The following is a 19,202-nucleotide window of genomic DNA, read 5'->3' on the forward strand; positions in this document are numbered from 1 at the left end:
TGAGGGGAAATATTCCTCAAACTCGGAGGTAACTCGTCTTTAGTGATGAAGAAGCTTCTCACGTGGCTTCTCGAGCTTCTCGCATCGTGCGAACAAGCTTCTAGATTACACCATCCACTCACATTAGCATATCCCATTTATCTGAGCAAATTCAAGTTGAGCAGGCAATTCCAGTTTCCTATCAATCTTTTCTCATCTCCAGCACCATCAACAACTTATCCTTCTTGTCATAATCACTTAAGTGGCTGGCAGAATGTAAACAGATTTAATGATCATCATCAATCAAGAGGAAGATCAATGCAGCACAAAGGACGATGAGTGAAGCCGCTTCCTTCTTTTCTTCCCCAACAGGAAAACATGTTCTCCTTCAACAATACATTAACGCGATGTGAAAAATCTCCCGCGGAGTTGAGCGACGTTGGATTCAAACACTGCCTTCTGATGGTTGAAAGAGGAAGTTAGGCAAGACAAATGAGGATCAAGTGACGACTTACAGGAGGCGCTGAAAACTTGAAGAGGGAGGAGCCGCGCAAAGCGAGGAACTTTGGTGAATACATTCGGTCCTGAACGGAGTCCTGCTCCTTCTCGTCGACCCAGCCCATGTAGATGATCTAGAGGGAGATGATAATGTAGCTTTATGGCACAATATCACACTTATCTCCTCTGGGTCTCTACTAAAAGCATCAATACTGATAATAGGCTTGTTTTTCAGTGTCAATACTGCATTAATAGGATCAATGCTGAATAAAATGCATGATCTGATGGTGAAGACTCTTCTCAGAGGATGCTGAAGAGGCTGTGCGACAGTTTGAAGCATCTCATTGGTGCAAAGGATTTACACAATGTCATTTTTTTTATTCAACATTAAAAATGTCTTTTGTTTCAGCACTTATGAGATGAACTAATTCACTTAACTAACGTTTCCATGTATCGACCACCCCATGCTTTCGTTGCTTCATGGTGCTCAGTTGGATAAAAGGTTAAAACATAAAATATACAATATTTGGATACATTGAGTTTGCTTATTCAGCAAAAGGATCAAACCACATTCACAGAGGTTATGAGTATTAAACTCTTAAAAAATCATGAAAATGTTTTTTTTCTTTCCAAATGTGAACTTGAATGCTTATTAAGTCATGAATATTCAACTAAATTGAGAACTACTTGTGAAACAAAGTTATCAGGGGCTTAAAAGATTACCATTCAGGTGCTCTTATTTTTTGTTTTTATCCGGGAGATTAAATATCTGACAAATCAAGATACAAAAATCAGAGAAAAATCCACTATTATCCCTCTTGTAACATTTCCCACAGCCGTCTAACACACACAGACGCACTGCAGACGTGTTAAGAGTATGAACAGCAGCTGTCACAGTATTTATTATCGTCCCACATGAAATAAAAACCTGAAGTTAAGTATTCAGGACAACACAGATGGGAAGATAAAGAGAAATAAAGTAAAGCCAATGTTCAGAGGCGTGATTTAAAAAGAACAAGAGCATCTCAACATCAGTGCTCATTCGATTCGGGGTGATTGCTAAACCAAAGTCAAATGATTGCTTGCTTTCCGCTGATGGAGACACGACGCGAGTGAAAGATTCGGGACAAGTGGTCGCGTCTCACGCGGCTTTCTGTCTTAAAAACAACTGTCAAGTGAATTCACATGATTGTTTTGTGTTTGCGGCACAACATGCGTCACAAAACAAAGGAGCATTGGCTTCCCCGTGTTGACGGCGCTGGAAGTCAGCTGACTGAAGGCTCATTCGGATCATTTCTCACGTGGAAGTGTTTGAATGACGCAAACGTTCTCCTCCTGTTGCAATACTTGGTAAGATTGTATCGTGCCCTCGCTGTGACTGGCTGACCTGGTTAGATTCACTTGTGATGTTACGAGATGAGGATGAAACGCACAAATTAAAGTCGGGGCCGGAGCACAAAGATAATCTGAACAAGAGAAGACCTTACCTGCTGGTTAACTGGAAAATTTCGGTTAATCTTCTTTACCTGTTAGAATTGAACAAGAACATCAATAACTCATTAAGAAATCTTCTGCCAACAATCAGACAACACTCGCTGACAGAATATCAAGTCGTTGCGGGACGCCGCCGGGACTCGCGATCGACAATGTGTCTCAGAACAAATAAAGTGTGTCCTCGCACACTCTAGAGCTAACATGCTAACCACAGCGCCGCATGAATACTGTTAGAGCTACTTCATTTAGTCAATGCATGCAAATTACAAAATGAAATAGATAGTAAATTTCCACGAGGGCCCCGAGGCTCTTCCTAAAAGAAAAAAAAAAAGAATTAAATAAAAAAATTAAAAGAAAAATCCATTTAAAAAAAAAAAAAATCCATTCTGTGTGTGATAATAAGAGCGGGGGAACTACCGAGAAAGCACTCAGGCTTTAAATTAAAACATTCTGCTCAGATCACAGGTATCACTCGCCCCTAATCCAATACTGTTCTAAACTATTCTATCAATATAACTCTTTCTGAGCGGCAGAACACCAGATTAAGCCGTCCAGACCTGAACCCGTCCGCCTATAGAGGCACAGCGGCTTGGTTTGAAATGTTTGGGTTGAGGTTTTTGTTATTCTTCAGTGGAGGAACTGAAACAAAAGCAGCCAGGATAACTGTCACGGTGGGAGCCGGGTTTTCTTTTTTATATTTGAAGGCAGGGACCATGTGTTTGTTCGGATTCAGCCGCTTGGTTTGTTGTGACCGCTCACAGTGACAGCCGGTCTCACCGCCGCTGACACAAACAGGGGAAAAGGCTGCGGCGTCCGGTTCTTTAAGTTATACAACAAATCAGGCAACTCGCAGTCAGTCCAAAAAATACATGCAGGAGAACTTTAACCAGGGTGAAAAGTACCCCTGAAGTTATGAAGGAATACTCCATTACATGTACTGAAATAACTTTTTAACCAATAGAACAACAACCTCTTTTTAGACCCTTTCCTCGAAAATGTGCATACCCAAACTAACAAGGGTGCATCTCTGCAACCACGAGGGCTATTGGAATAATTTGGGTGTTATAACAAAAGGTACACATGTGAGATTCTGTTCAGATGTGTAAATATCAGTTTATATGTTACTGGTTAAGATTAAATAACGATGACACAGAAAAAAATGAAAAGGTTTAAAGTCCGCCTAGAAAAAAAAACACTTTTAGGATGATTATTTCTTTGAAATGATGCAGCTGGACACACAAATCGTAACACAGTGTGTGAACACTTCTCTCTGCAAAGCTTGACTTTGATAAAGTGAAGCAGAACAAAGTTAGAGATTCAGCCGGGGTCTCCAAGATTTGCATTTGCGCACAGTTGAATTTTTTCATGAACCAAGCAATATGTTTCACTTGTATACTACTTATGGTGTTCAATACATCCAAATAGAGCAGTTTGGGCCCTTTTTTTGGTTCATAAAAGCTTTGATTCAGTCTGGGAGGGGTTAAAGTCGTTCTAATGCAGCATATTCATTACTTTTAATGTCCCATTTGGATGCATTTTACTGTTCTCTATCGTGCATTCATGATGCGTCTTCGCCTGTCCCCTGCAAGCTGGTCCCAGGTCTGCTGCCGCTCCTAAAAGCTACCGCAGCCACCTCGACCCTCCGTTTAACGGCTGAAGCCACGGCGTCAGCAGAGGGAGCAGATGTTGTATGCACACGGACACAAAGCGATTTCATCTCATGCGGACATGACGTCTACGTTTCAACCCCCGACGCTCTTCCTCGGGTCACAGTGAACCCGGCGTGTTCAACACGTAATTAATGATGAAACATCACGGCATCACGTCCTAATTGGCCCAAATGAGCCATCCGATAAGCGACATTTTCAGAAAGATAAGAGACCGATTTGGCCTCTAATGTAATGGATGTGCTCTGTGGCCGTCTGTGATGGAACTGGGACTTAATAGACGCGGTTCATTATGCGCATGATCTGGTGATTTATTTGCCGGATCAAGTGTGGCACGTGAAGAAAAAATATACTTTACCAATTGGTGTACTCAGAGTATGATATGAACGTACTATTTTGAGATCACGCTTGAGAGATTCAATCAGGAGGCGAGGATGAGTCGTTTAATCCCAAATACATAGAGGTGTGTGTGTGTGTTCACGTCTTCACCTGAGGAAGACCATCTGTGGTGGAAATAATTCCACTCATATCCACATTAGGAAAAGTACTTTTACTTGAGTACATGTGTGGCTAGTCGACCCTCCTATAAAGCATTTCAGGTGCTGGTACTTGACTTTCGAATCCACTAAACTTCAAGGATATTGTGTACTTTACGACATCAATGTGACAGCTGCAGTTATTGTGACAAAGATGCGCCTCCTCCTACAATGTCATAATCATAATTTATTTTTATCATACACAACTCATATTTCGGCTCCACACTGACTTCCCCTCGGCTTGAGATGGCTGAAACAAAAAGTGTGTTTTAGTCCCCTTATATTCTGAGTAATTAAGATACTGTGCAGCTTAATAATGATGACATGTACATGTGTGTGTTGTACATGCTTTGCAGTATAATTTTCTGTGCAGCTCAATGATGCAAAGAGACTTCACATTCCCCTTTTGGTTGTTGGTTCATCTGGTTACTACTTTAACAAATATTCAGCATGTATTTATTTGGGGGTCACTACTTTTAGATGCCAAAGGCGAAGAATGTGGTCGGCAATTTCTCAAAACCTAACCCGCTAGTACATTTAAAAAAACATTGAGATTGAAAAAAGCATGTTCCTAAAATGCCCCATGGACACTTTTTAATTGAAATGACATTCCATACATACCCCACATTGCTATGCTAGTGCTAGAATATTGATGCACCTTTCTGTGCAGATTTAACGACGGGATTTATTTGTTCAAGACAAACGGTGAAGTATTTTACTACAAACAGCTCAGTTAAATTTTATGACAGCTATCAAAGAAAGACTGACGCTGCTCTGCAAGCAAAGCATGACCCTACTCTTAATTATGTCCCCGGTGTTCAGATGTTTTTAAGTGTTTGTGCTGTTTTTGTAGCATTTGTACGTCCCGTTTGTGAGGTTTCCTATTTAACAAGTGGTGCCCAATTATTCGATTCACAAACAAAGACAATATGTCTATGAATATTTGTTTTGACTGAGAAACAGGTGAACACTTGATAAAACAAGCCCCCGACGTATTCTCAAGTTTCCTCTATTTTTTTTTAAGGTCTTTGTGGGAGTCGTCTGTTTCTGATCCTCGTCCAATAAATGTCTCAATAAAATGACTTTATCTGTCCCAAAAGGGCAATTGCTTATGCAGCAGTGAACAAAAAGCATACAAATACATCACATAAAAAACCAAAAGACGCATTATATGACAAAAAAGTGTCACACAATGTAAACCCTTAAAATGGGAGTAGAACATATGAAATAGTGTCATTACTGTGACCCAATTTAGTTAAAGGAGAGAGGAAAAGTTCTCCTTATATCTGTTTGTTTGGTGATCCTTTCTTTTACTTCTCGGGACAAAAATCTTCTCTTTAACTGATACTCTGGTTCATGACTTCTCACCAGCCTCAGTGCTTTGTGTTTAGTGCTAGTAAGCAGATGAAAGCATGCCGACTCTCTAACCCAGTGGTTCTCAAACTTTTTTTTTGTCACGCCCCACCTGTAATACCTCCGCGCCCCACTAGAGGGTCGCGCCCCACAGTAGACCTGGTCAACATCACACCACCAAGTGACGATAACCCATCTCCTTCTTTAAAAGTAATGCAGCATCTGAGAAACACTGACGCTTATTAATAAATCGACATCATCAGCTGGTGCAGCGGTATCAAAATCCAAATGTCTTTTTTTCAATCAGACATCTGTTTTCTCCCGCTGGAAATCTTTACGTCCGACATCCGTCTCGGTTGCTGTTGCTCACGCACACGCCTCGGTAAAAGCGAAGGCTGTGGGGAATGAGAAATGCACTCTCCATTGTTGAGGCCGCTCTGGCAGTGAGTGATCAGCGTAATGCTCAGTGTGTCCCTCACTTCATCCACTCCAATTAACCAGGCCTCCATTATTCTCTGGAGACTCTCGCTCTCACACAAAGCCTCACCAGCGGACACACAAATCGCACAAATCGCTGGTTTTCACTCCACGCCGCCTTTCGCCGTCATGTGGAGAGCCAACACGGCGCTGACTGGTTACATATGTTCGTGGACGGCGGCTCGCTAGACTCTCTAAAACATTTAACTCATACGATGATGATTGGAAATATGCTCGCGCTCAAGGTTTGGTATGAGTCACCGCACATGATGGAGCCTGTTAGCACTGTTTGTGTTTGACCTCCCTCCCATCTGAGCAGCATCACCCATCTGGAAACACGCTTTGTGTTGTTGTTTCCCCCCCCCCCCCTCGACAAAACATACTCACAACAAGAGAAACACACTGTTGTTGTATTTCTTTGTTTCTCGCTGAATCCTGCCATCGTTATTTGTCGGACGTATGACGTTGAATTATAGATAATAAGTGCACAGGTTTGACGGGAGGGAGCGAGGGAAGCGCGGCGCAACGGCTGCTATTGTGACCCGGGGCTCGCAGGAATAAGTGTGGACTTTGCTCACAGAGTGAAAGGACATTAGCATGCGTCCACGTAATGCTGTGACATTTACAACGGGACTCTTCTGCATCAATGAGAGGCGGCAGAGCGAACAGGTGTCATTATTTCATACGCACATTGTGCTTGGTGAGACAGGAGATGTTGCTGGCCAACGCCTGAAGCCAGTCCAAGCAGTCCTCCGCCGTGGGGAACTGGATCACTCCGCTGCAGACTCCGTCCACAGCTATGACCTGGAAGGAGTTTTTCCTGTAAAGAACGAAGAGAGGAATTGAAGATTATCGGGTTAGGATTAGGGTTATCGATCGGAAATGTCCTCTTCTGGATTTAGTACGAGGAAGCGATTACTTTCCATTTGTGTCAGTAGGGGATGAGAAACTTACATGCTCTTTTTCTTAACTTGACTTTTTGGGTGGTTTTGAAGCACTTATTACGTTTCATTTCATCCCAGCATGTAACAATCACACGTAACACTTTTCATCTGACATCTCAGGAAGAAAAACATATTTATATTGTTTTGGCCACTTGGGGGCAATGGAGGCAAGTCGTGTGAACACAACACTGACATATTACCCTTTTTAGGGTGACACAGCGAACTCGTCGGCAAATGCAAGTCAAATATTAACTCTCTTTTTGCTCCGTTTTCGGTGTGAACAATGTGGCTTTTCCACGACGTTCACCAGCTAGCCGCTAACGGCTGTCTGGTAACGACTCATAGCATTTAGTAGTTCTTTTGAGCGACCCCTTTTCACATTTTGTTCATAGAAATATTGATTGTAGCTGCTTTTAACGTATTAACACATTCTCAAAAGCAGAGTATAGGTAGAAAGACAATAAAGCTAGCATGTTTCACGATATGTTTTAAGTCCGATGTGCTAAAGGATGTTAAGTTGATCTTCATTTTGTCCAAAAATAAAGTGAACCCATTGCCAACTGCATGTCTAATCAATCCAAAAATGCATAATACCCATGCAATTTTTAGTTAATTGAATGAAACATGCCAAGCCACACGTCCATTGAGAGGCAATCCACAAGATTGCCGTTTCTATCATCCACAGTGTAGCAAAATTAAAATGTATTTATTGACAGCCAAATGGCTTATTAAGTCAAGCCTCCACTATTCAGTATCTGTCCTACTGCAACACCACATTTTGCTTATCTAATTGTGTTTAGAGGGCTAAGACTAAATGGGAGAAAATATATATTTTTCCAGATGGAGGATGGCAGTCTGCTCCATTAAAAAAAAGGAAGCAGAAAAGCGTTTAACGAGTAGGAGTAGCCCTGCCGGCCTGTGGAGCCTCGCAGCGAGATGCCAGCTCTGCGAGTGAGAGCGGACACCACCGACCCCTCGAGATGAAGTCCCGCGGCTCACCTGCAGACGTCAGAGCCCGGATTGTACTGCGACAGGCGTGAGTGAAGCAGCGGAAGAAGTCGCAGGTCCACCCATCTCTTCTCCCAGCGAATCCCCTGGGACGTGGGCCAGGACGAGCAGGACAGCGTGTCCTGCAGGAGTGCGAATCGCAATTTAGAGGAGCCGCTCGTTCCCTCGTCCCTCGCACATTTCAGACAATCGACAATACAAGAGTCCCGCTGCTGTTGTCGCTGCTGTTGTCGCCGCTGCTGCTGCTGCTGCTCGCGCGTGCACAGGCAGGCCCGGCGAGCTGCAGAGGAAAGCTGATTCACCCATCCTCCAAAAGGATAAAGATAGAGCTTCCCGGTTATCAGCGAGCAGCGACAGTCGCATGGAAACAACTTTCTGGCACCGGGCTCGCCGCTGCGTGGTTACAGAAGGGGACAGCTATGGAATCAGTCAGTCAAAGAGGAAGCTAATGAGGAGGAGAAAAAGTACCGTGTTGTTGGGATGGTAGTTTAAGTGCAGGCCGCTATCGCACAGAGGCGAGGAGGTCCCACTGCTCTGGTCGCTGGGGATGCCTGAATGTACAGCAGGGACACACACACACACACACACACACACACACACACACACACATAAAGCAAATACACCCTTCAAACTCAGAGAAACACCAAACATTGATTTCATGGTTTCCAACTGCAACTAAAGTGCGCCGCTCTGTTCTCCTCCAGCGTGGGCGCCGGCTCGGTGCCAATTTGTATTCATCAGTCTGGTTGGATGGCCGCTGCACCTGGCCTCCACACGCGTACCAGAGGACCGCACGAGAGCGCTCATGTCTGATGACGAGCGACGACGCGTTCCCTCGCAGGAGCAATCGATTGCACCACAATGGGCAACGTCAATTCTTTCAGTTTAGTCTGCGTCTCGCTCAATGTCTACAGCGGAGTGAAACAAGTGAATTCATGTTTTCCTTTTTCCCAAAGTGGCTCCTCATTACAGTTTATTGTCACCAGGACAACCGATTCTAGACAGAAATGAATACCAGCTATAAATACTCTTTGGTTAATTATTTTTGCAGTGCGGTGACGGTAATTAAAGGGCAATACTTTAATTAAAGAGTGTAGAGGTTTCTCACATGTGCAGTCTTCGCACAGGGGCAGTTTCAGAAAGGCTGGAGTCTTCTTCAGGAACGAGACATTGAGAGTCACTTCTTCGCCGGCATTTCTCAAAACCTGGACCTGGAAAGTAAAAAACGTCAGGGTATCTTTTTTTTTTTGTTGCAGAAGCTGTAAACTGCGAGCTTTTTCTGCCGATTGCCTTGCTGTAATGAAACATGTAGCGCTAACGCCTCTCTAAGAGCGGGAAGCCAAGATAAGAGATTTACACAGACTCACACACATATTTTCTCGCAGTTACATTTCCAACAAAAAAAAAGAAGCATGAAACAGAAACAATTGGCTTTACATGTCAAAAAGATAGAAATCCTTAAGCGAGACAAGATAAGCGGTCGCAGCGGCGTGCCGTTGCAAAATATGAGATACGAGATGACAGCTTACCACTTCCTCGTGGCGATAACTTCTAACGTTTATTCCGTTTATCTGGAAACAACAGGAACAGGGTTACCCTAAATAATACTGCTGGCACCACATCACTGTAACTCCAACTTCAAAATGATTAACGAGGAAAGCACAATAACTGTTATGGCATCTGCGCCCCGAAAAAAAAGCTGTAAACAAGAAAGTCTCATCCACAGCCGGCGCCAATGCAGAGCGGCCGGGTCTGGAAATGATTCGGCTGCGTTTTTGTTGTTGTGGGTGATTACATGTAACAAATGAAAGATTTGGGATGTGACATTCAGGGGACGCAGTTGTGTGCACATGTGGCACATGAATTATTAAAACATACAGTGTGTGTTATTGAGCAGAGGAGGACGAGGTGTGTAAACAAGAGCGTTGACATTTTACCTGAAGGATGCCGTCTCCGATGAAAAGCAGCCCGGAGAGCTCAGCTGGAAGTGGGAAAGAAAATATAAATCACTTTCATAAAAAAGTAACTGGGAGAAGGAAATGGATGGAGCTGTAAATAGTTTTCACCAAAAACAACAATATACCTTTTTGCTCTTTTGATATCTTTGATATTACAACAGGGATGTTATGCTCCGCTCCACCCTGAGGAGGAAGACAATTACATGGAATTACAAGAGAACCACAAACACTCGAAAGCAACTCAATTTTCAGCGAAGTCCCTCAGCGAGCGCACGGTTATTTCAGTTTGACAAGAAGATGATCAATAACACTTGTTCGGACTTAATTTAAAGCGGTTGGGACGGGCAGCCTAATCAGATGGGATCTAAATTACCTTGATGCTCAGGCCGAACCCTCCGATTGTCTGCCTCCTGATCGTTACAGTCCTTTCCTGGAAGAGATTCAGTCAGAGGAATGAGTTCAGACCGACGCTGAACCCGAGAGGAGGCGAGCGGCAGAACTCAAATGTAATCAACGTTAAATCTAATGGGGAGAGATGAAACACTAAAGAAATAAGTGATATATCTTTATTTGTTTTTGCGAGGTCCATAAAACAGTAGCGGGATTTTTCAATAATACTTATACATAGGAGGCAGTGATAATGCAATATTATAATGTTGTATTTTCCTTGTTTGTTTGGGTTATTAAGCAACATTCACGGACATTCATTATTACACACAGTTGATTTTAACAAAGATTGTGTGCTTTTTCTTTACATATATCTGCAATATAATGATATTTTCGACAGAAAGCCCATCCAGAGCAATGCAGTGCACACACAGAGATATCCAAGCCGACATGTACGTTTTGACAAAGAAGCGGTGGGTTAATGTAAAATGTCAACGATAAAGTCAGATTCTTTTCTTTATTGTCCGCACCAAGTTTATTGAAAATGCAATATTTCTGTCTTACTGCAGTCTTTTTTCCAGGCAGCGAATTCCCAAGATGGAAGAACAAAGAGCTTTATTTTTGAGCCACGGGCTTCAACAAGCACAACAAACTCTGAAAAACCTAAAACAATAACAACATATCAAGACTTATTTATAAGTCCGGACGTGAGATGTGGACAGGTTGTTGTCCAATCCCCGTCTCTATTTAAACTTCCCTCATTCAATAAAGAGAATTCATGTTGCCGATTTTCTATTTAAGTCTGTGGATCCGCAGAGAAATTGTTTGTCTCATATCAGCGATGTTTGTTTCTTACAAACATTGACTGTAATTGACGCAGGTATTTGTGGCTTAACTCCTTCTTCTCGTGATTGTTGCGGCCCGTGGCTCGAGAATATCATATTAGCAAGTTGATGTCTGACTCTACATATTTAGACCCGACAGTGTGCAGAAAGTCAGCACTTTCTTTGAAATGTAGAAGTGTAAATTGGTCACCGAGGCTAAGAAAGTCTTCACTTGGAGTACCTGATATGCTAATGCGGCGCTACTGGAACATATCCTCTCGCTTTACGATAATTAGTCACCATGTTTCAGAGGACACAGGCGCTTCCTCTATTTATCTTTGAGGGTTCACGCAGCAACATCACTGAATGAATAATTCCCTTTTGAGTGAGCTAATGGACTCGGGCCTCAGTGGAGTCAAATTATTAATGTGAATAAAAAAGTTGTCAGACGGGGATGACAATTGCGGCTTAATTATTAGGTCACATGATCCAGCAGGTTAATCACTATTACATAGCTACAATTGATTCATGAGGAATAGATGAACTGATGCAGATGTGTTACGAGCGCAGACACTCAGGGTGCTCTCCGTATATTTGTGCTGTAACATTCACGTATTGTGCGGCACACACGCGTTATTGATCAGCCGGTATTGCATGATTGCAGCTTTCTTAAGAACCGCTAGCGGTCAGAGGATACGCAACATAATTTTGGTGCAAAAAGCTCACACAGTCATTTTAGCTTTCTGGAGCTTTCTGCGCTCTCTCTTATCATCTGTTCTTGAATGTACTGTCGTAACGTATCCTCACGCAACGGATTGTACGATATCTTTTGAAAATAAGCAATCCTTCGCAGGTAACAACTTAGTTTGGATTCAGGCAACACAACAAGTTAGTTGCATGTGTCACAAAACAGTGGTTTCCTGCGTGAAAGATGTTTTTTTTTTGTTTTAGTTGTATCCATCGCCCCATTTGAGGATATAGCTCAAGCTGTGCCCAGCATGCCGTTAGGCGGTGTAACAGTTAATAGGGGCTGCCCGCTGAGTGCACTACGCAGTGTGTGTGTGTCGCTTACATAACACACAGTTAACAAATATGTCCCAAAGATCTCGAGGGCTCACAGTCGACGCTCCACTTTCTTGGGTGCTGAGCAATCCACGCCAAGTGTGAAGTCAATCGGATGAACGGTTGTTGAGAGAAATCAAAGAAGCGACACAGAGACAGACAGAGGCCGCTTCCAGTTTCGTTAGATGAGCATGTGGAGCGTGGCACAGCGGCGTTTAGTGATTATGAGACAGGCTTGGTTACTTACGCTTGAATAAAAAGGCTCTCCCGACACACAGATGACATCTTGTTCTTGAATGGTCAGAATATCTTTGGCCAAGTGCAGTCGAATATTAAACGGATCCTCATTACCTTCTTGCATCAAATAAATCCCAGTCTTTGTCTGCGAAGAGTCAGAAAGATAAAATCATTCATCATCCCTCTGTGACTAAGTTAACTGGCCATGAAATGAAATGTTGTTGAGTACTCGCTGCAGGATGGTCGTGTAAATTAGGATATAGAGCTTTGGTGACGTCTGGTATTTTATCTTTACCACTTCCCTTGTTGGAACAAAATATCCACATTCAGCTTCTCAGAGTAATGAACACACATTTCTATATCTACATAAAACATATAGGGAAGAATGAGCTGACGCTCTCAGAAGCAGCTTTTTACGAGTCGTGTGCTTCGGATACATACACGCTGAGGGGAAAAAATGATATCATCTAATTCGTTCTACGTGTTACGCTGATGAGGATGATGGCAAATTAAGAACCTGTGAAATTAAGTGGCTGGAACCAAGCTCGCCCTCCACATTTTGAATTTCCCTGCTTCACACAAGCAACTGTTTCCAATGATCCATTTAAAAACCTGCTAATCCGCATAAATTTGCATGCTGCGTATCCCCTCCTCCTCCCTCGGCTAATTGCGATGCCTGTCCTGTCCTTGACTTAAAAGAAGGTCTAAATTAAAAGAAGCACCTTCACCTGACACGACTGTTAATAGAAAAAGAAAAAGAAAAAAAAAAAAAGACTCCAGTGTCAGCGTCCTTGTCACCTGTAATACGCCACTCATCAGTTAGCGAGACAGCCGGTTGCACGGACGCTATTCTTAGACAGAGTCCCTCCACCGCGGGTTGAAACTTGAATCAAAGTCCGCTCATGCGGCATATTATCTGACGCCCGTAATAAGGAATGTGAAGAAATGAGCCTCCGGCTGCGGCTGCAGCGTTAGAAAAGAAATGATGGGGCACATTAATTCACATTATTTGAAGTAACGCGTGTGCGAGAGTCATTAGCCGAGCAAAATGAGGGCAGTAGTGCCATAATTGTATATAGCCGGATCGGACCGCGTCTCACGTGGAGGAGCGCTGTTTGACCTGCTGAAGCACTCGCATTGCACATAATTAGCCTTATCTGTGATCCCATTGTGTGCTCATCTATCACTCTCCCCTTCAAACAGCCCTGCAGTATTATCTCCAGCATCCAGTCTAATCTGAAATTGTGCACATGAGTATTTCCAATGCAGGATGTGCAACAAGGACGTCTCTATCTGACCCAGGAGTGTAGGGGGGGATGGGAGGAGTGCAACTAATTGCCAAGGGACACATATGGGAAGGCCTGGTATTAGAAAGTTGAAATTTTGAAGTTATTAGCATTAATAGAAAAGTATTGCTCCCGGCGGACACTTCATTCAGTAATTTTCTTCATTTGACACCGTAGATCTCGTTTTTCTTTTCTGTTTTTTACTTAGTTTATGGTGATTTTTAACAATTGTACAGTGGAACTTTATGAACGCAAGAGAAAACAAGAAAAGAAAAACAGAGCGGAACACAGTGGTAGCAAAATACATGTTTTTACATAAATTAATACAAATTTTCCTCGATAAATCAAATGAAAGATTAAAAAAGGAATGGCATTTTCTTAAAAATAGTACGCTATCCGTTATGATATAACTCGCGGGGCGAAGATCTTTATCAAGAGAGCATTGCTGATTATGACTTTTTACTCGTTACGGAGCAGCGGCTAATTGGATTTTCTCTTGGAGAGGTCTGCTTCATTGTATGTGTGTACTTGTTGATTAAGTTATTTGTGCAGGTGCAACAATGAATGGATTAAAGGAGGGCGGCGGGGCTGCATATGCACAGGGCTCAAGATTGATGTGCCGTCGAGCCGGCATGCTTTCAGCGGTGTTGTTTCAGGCACTTGGAAATGCCAAGGCTGTTTCTATAATCAGTCAATTTACTGTCAAGATATTACATTGATTGAATCCCACTAACCTCTTCATTTGAAGTCTTGAAATCCATGTGCTACTGCGCAGTGAGGGATACTGCAACGGCGGAAAAAAAACAGAGATCGAGTTAGTTCGTGGCGAAAAACTCGCTGCAGCGAAGAGCAAAAAAGTACATCCCATTCAAACTAGCATTGTTAGCGGTGCCCCTATTTTCATTTTAGTTTTGCCTTTCTCATATATAACTCCTAAATATCTCACTCGACTGGGAAAAAAAAATCCCCACGGAGCAATTCTGGGAGAATACTGGAGACCATTAAGCGTTAATGCATAATTCATGAGCAAAGGTGAGAACCCAGGTATCCTAATAAATGTCTCAATATTGAATCCAGCGCTCCGATAAATGAACTGTGTTGCTGCAGCTGAGGCCTTGTCAGAGATACAAACTGGGCCACTGCAGGAGAAAACACCACAGTTTAAGTACAACAGCCTGACACTTATTGTGCTTTTAAAGCGACACAACCATTACACGCCACGCATTATGTTTAAACGTACCTGCTGCACACACAGGGACACACAGCCGAGGAGAAACGTTACGCCTCGTACACACAAACCAGTCCCACTCAGTTTTAATCAGACGCGACGGCCACTTGACTCGACGCGAGCGCAGGACAGAAATGGCTCCCACTTGAATTATAAAAGCTGCCGCAGAGGGAGTCAGAGGCTCACCTCAGTAGAAAGGCCCCCAGTGCTTTGTACGGTGAGCTCTAGCCATCGAGCGCCGAGTTGATCCCCGATCCGAGCCGCCGCGGCAGAGGGCCTCCCCGGATCATGGCTGTCAGGGCTTTTGGATGGGCGGCGCTGTCACCTCTTCCTCCCCCCCCCCACCACCCCACCACCCCCGGCCCGCTGTGGCAGAAACGAGGCTAGCGAGGGTTTCACTCGCGCTTCCACGATCGGTGGCCGTGCTGCAGTGACGGGAGGAGGAATGCAGTTAAGGTGTCATTCTTATCTGGATCGTGGTCCATGCCTATACTACTCATTATACGAATCATGCCTGTCATATTCATTGAATGTGCTGTAACTCTGTTACATTATTCATTCTGGTCACATGACATGTATTGCTCCCGTCCATCCGGGGAGAGGGATCCTGCTCTGTTGCTCTCCAGAAGATTTTTTTTCTTCCTGTGAAATGTTTTGTACTATCTTCATTAAGAGGAGTTCATCCTGATCCGATGTGAGGTCCCGGGACATGGATGTCTTGTGTGTACACATTGTAAAGCCCACCGAGGCAAATTTGTATTTGTCATTTTAGGCTGTACAAAATACACTGAATTGAATCCTCATACTGAACCGTCTCGCAGGTGAGGAGCTGCTGTTCAACAACAAAGTAGAAGAAACCCTGAAATCAAAGCCTGAAAATAAAAGCTTCAAAAACCAGCTGAATATTGTTGATCGAACGCTGCCGAGTGTGACTGAATGTAATCTACAGTTGCCGGCAACACAGATGAGTGTGATGTCAATATAGCTGTAATGTATGTGGGCTGTTGAATCAGAAGCGACTCCGAGCTTTTTATTCCCCTAAAATAAGCACCTGGCGCAACAAAAAGAGGATTCAAAAGCAAACTCTGAACCGTGAATCTCCTTCTTCAGCCTCCGACGAAGGATCTTCTCAAACACCTCGCTCGTAAAAAAAAGAACCTGTGGATTTCATGCGAGTGCAATTAACTCATATTCTTCTATTTTTGTATGCCGAGCACAAATTACTCGGTTTATTACGCTGCAATAGCACAGCCTTGAGCGATCCTCCTCGTTAGTTTGCATTGTTGGCCCGACGCCACCTTTCCGTTGAACCGCTATGATTGTCGTTCTACGGCGGAGGTCGTCAACCGTCTTTTACTCTCAGCGCTTATTTAACTGAATCAAGGTGGCTGAGCGCTATTTATAGCACCGAGTTCTCCATACTGTATGACCCTTTAATAAGCAAGAGACTTTGGGAAGGCGGCACAACGCAAAAGCCTCCGTCGCCGCCTCGGCCTTCTCCGTTTGTGAAACAGAGACTGATGTCTCTTAAGTGATGCTTTCAGTTGATTTCACACGACCCTCTCTGTTTGTTGACCGGAAAGTCACATATGTGTGTGTCAGCAGGGAAGGAGAAACTATTAGCCAACATGGAGTGTGACCAATAAATGAAAGGTCAATATTCACAAAGGATTAAAGTCCGTTTCTTTGGATTATAGTTTTTAAAAGAATCTGTATAGTGCTCGAAAGGTCAAATCAAAAGGTTTCCAGGAGTCAAAACCTGACAGTAAGCCTTGATGATACTTAATGCAGAAATATTATGGATATAAATACATCTAAATATATTTTTAGGTTGCATGTTTTAGCACTTTAAGTCACATTATAGGTTTCATTTATGTCAGTCCTGCTCTATAAAGGTCAACATTGCTCATTTTAACAGTAAAGTGAACTTAAAGTCGACACATTAACGTCATCTAATATTGTGCACACAGTATTCTGTGTTCATGGAGAGCAGTTCAATGAACCCGACCCTCATGAAGGTGTTTGTTTAGCTTAGTGTACATTTAATATCATTGCTCATTACAGAAATGATAGTGATAATATTAACTTGATATAGAATGTAACGATTACTTGATTCATTGATTGACAGACAGTTCATGTGATTGATAATTGATATACAGTTCAATCTATCTTGAGAAAAATGCCAAAAGAAAGTGTCTCCATTGGAAGTCTTTGATTGATAATATAGTTTTTCTATAAACGTATGCGCGTTTCACTGAAGTTTTACTGTACGTTTTATTGACTTTAGAAACTCAATACGAAGCACAAGATCACAGAGAGATACACTCTCGGCATCGAGCTGTCGGGAGACGAGTCCGCTCCGTCACGGATGAAGAGAAATCCCGACATCCCTCGTGAACCTGCTTTTAAAATTAATGTCTTCTCGCGATCGGCTGGAAAATGTGTCGGCGGCTGTGAGGCGAGCACTAAACCGAACCCCTTTGTGCCTCCCAAGTCGAGTCAGCGCGAGTCCTCCTTCAACCATCAGGTATTTCCAGTCCTCCCAAATTTGCAGACCGATGTCTTTTTTCTTCTTCTTCTTCTTCTTCTTCTTCTTCTTCTTCTTCTTCTTCAAAGGATGCTTTTGTCTTTTGACACAATGGGCGGGCGGAGCAGAGCCAGATTGCCTGGATGATGTGGAGATTGCAACGTGACATCTCCATCTCTCAGACCCGAGGACCGCTGCTGCCGCGGCCCTCTGGCAGGGTGACGGACGGCCTTTAAGAAGCCGCCGCCGCCGCCGCCGCCTGCAGAGTGCTCCGGAGAACGTGCGTATTTTATTTACTGGAGATGGGTTTCACTTACTGTAGCGTCGGCTTGTTTCGTTGAGGCGACGCGCCGGGGAGTGCGGCTTTCTTTTCTCTCCATTTGACGAGTGATGACAGCAGATATTTACGTTACTCAAGTGTTACGGCATCCCGAAAAGAGTCCCGCTCAGCATCACCGGCAGCGTTTCACAAGAATCTGCTCGTTTTATGTCGGAAAACACAAGGACTTTCATGTTGCCCGCTTCCAGCCTCCTCTGTTGTTAATGATCACATTCCCGCGTCGAGTGTGTGTCTTTAAAATACTTCAATCTTTTCATACACATGGAGAATTATGATCATCATCTATTTTTGACTTATTTGTTGTTATCTTGAGAGGAACACACTCCCTCAACATTTGAGTTATTTCTTGATTAATTATCAGGTTGTTGTTTTTTTACCATCGAGAGCAAAAACTGGATATTTATGAATATTTTTGGGCTCCTTTTCTTTCCCGGTTATGAGGACTCGCAGAGTGGCAGAATTATTCGGCAGATTTTGTTGAAGGTTATTGATCTTGTTAGTTTCTGCTCTGCGTGTAGCATCATTTCTTTCCATTGTGTTTGCTTGTCATTGTTTTCTATTGTTATGTTAGTTTCATATGTTTGAAGAAGAGCGTTGCCAGACCCTGAAGAAGCGTCATGGACATGTGTAGGCTGCTTTGTGTCTCTGACTTGAGCGCCGTGGCTTTGTTTGTTTGTTTGAGCTGCAGTAGGTGTATAACCGCAACATATGGAAGTGGAGGTTTTGTAAGTGCGCACTATTCATGGAGAAAACGAGAGGCAAAGAAAGAAAAAGTACATTTATTCTGCATTCTTCACTTGGGTTTAGGGCTGCAGTTAACAATTACCTTCCCTTATTGATTTACCTGCAGATGATTTCCTATAATAATCAGTTCAGGGTTTCAGGCTATAAAATGTCAGTAAATTATGAAAAATGTTGAGCCCACAATGCTATGCACAGATTGATCGATACTCCAAAATAGTTCAAAGATATTCAATTTCGCATCAAAGGAGGAAAACAAGAACATATTTACATCTTAGAAGCTGAAATTGATGACTTGTTTGGCATTCATGCCTTGAAAAAAGTACATTTCTGTTGGACTTTCAGGCAATTATAGGCCTCAATGATTTTCATTATTGATTAACTTCCTTGTTATTTTTCTCTTTTAATTCTTTGCTCTGTAAAATAAAAAATATCCACCGAAAGAGCCCAGGGAGAGCAGCAGTTCTAAACCACAACAATATTCTATTTACAGCGATAAATCCTCACATTTAATCAGCTGGAACCGACGAATGTTTGATGTTTTTACTGTAAGAACTAATGATTTTTTTTAGTTACTTAATTGAAGTTCGAGACGACTGTAGTCTGGTGAGCAGTGTGTGAGCAGTGTGTGAGCAGTGTGTGTGCAGTGTGTGAGC

At 43.0% G+C, this 19,202-nt stretch overlaps 1 protein-coding gene across 1 annotated transcript in view; it reads right to left on the minus strand.

The window, feature by feature from the left end:
• Nucleotides 1-19,202, minus strand: part of sntg1 (syntrophin, gamma 1) — a 31,801-nt gene that overhangs the window by 7,096 nt on the left and 5,503 nt on the right. The window contains exons 2-13 of the mRNA XM_068603915.1: nt 14,445-14,494; nt 12,435-12,569; nt 10,288-10,344; nt 10,040-10,097; nt 9,894-9,937; nt 9,486-9,527; nt 9,065-9,167; nt 8,425-8,507; nt 7,948-8,078; nt 6,695-6,824; nt 1,965-2,003; nt 495-611 (exon numbers count right to left, since the gene is read on the minus strand). Of these exons, the coding sequence (XP_068460016.1) occupies nt 495-611; nt 1,965-2,003; nt 6,695-6,824; nt 7,948-8,078; nt 8,425-8,507; nt 9,065-9,167; nt 9,486-9,527; nt 9,894-9,937; nt 10,040-10,097; nt 10,288-10,344; nt 12,435-12,569; nt 14,445-14,471 (966 nt within the window). The 5' untranslated portion in view covers nt 14,472-14,494. The remainder of the gene's footprint in view (nt 1-494; nt 612-1,964; nt 2,004-6,694; nt 6,825-7,947; nt 8,079-8,424; nt 8,508-9,064; nt 9,168-9,485; nt 9,528-9,893; nt 9,938-10,039; nt 10,098-10,287; nt 10,345-12,434; nt 12,570-14,444; nt 14,495-19,202) is intronic.

Source organism: Clinocottus analis, unplaced genomic scaffold (assembly GCF_023055335.1).
Source record: "Clinocottus analis isolate CAN_PGR_092001 unplaced genomic scaffold, fCliAna1.0.p SCAF_11, whole genome shotgun sequence".
Classification (NCBI taxonomy): Eukaryota; Metazoa; Chordata; class Actinopteri; order Perciformes; family Cottidae; genus Clinocottus; species Clinocottus analis.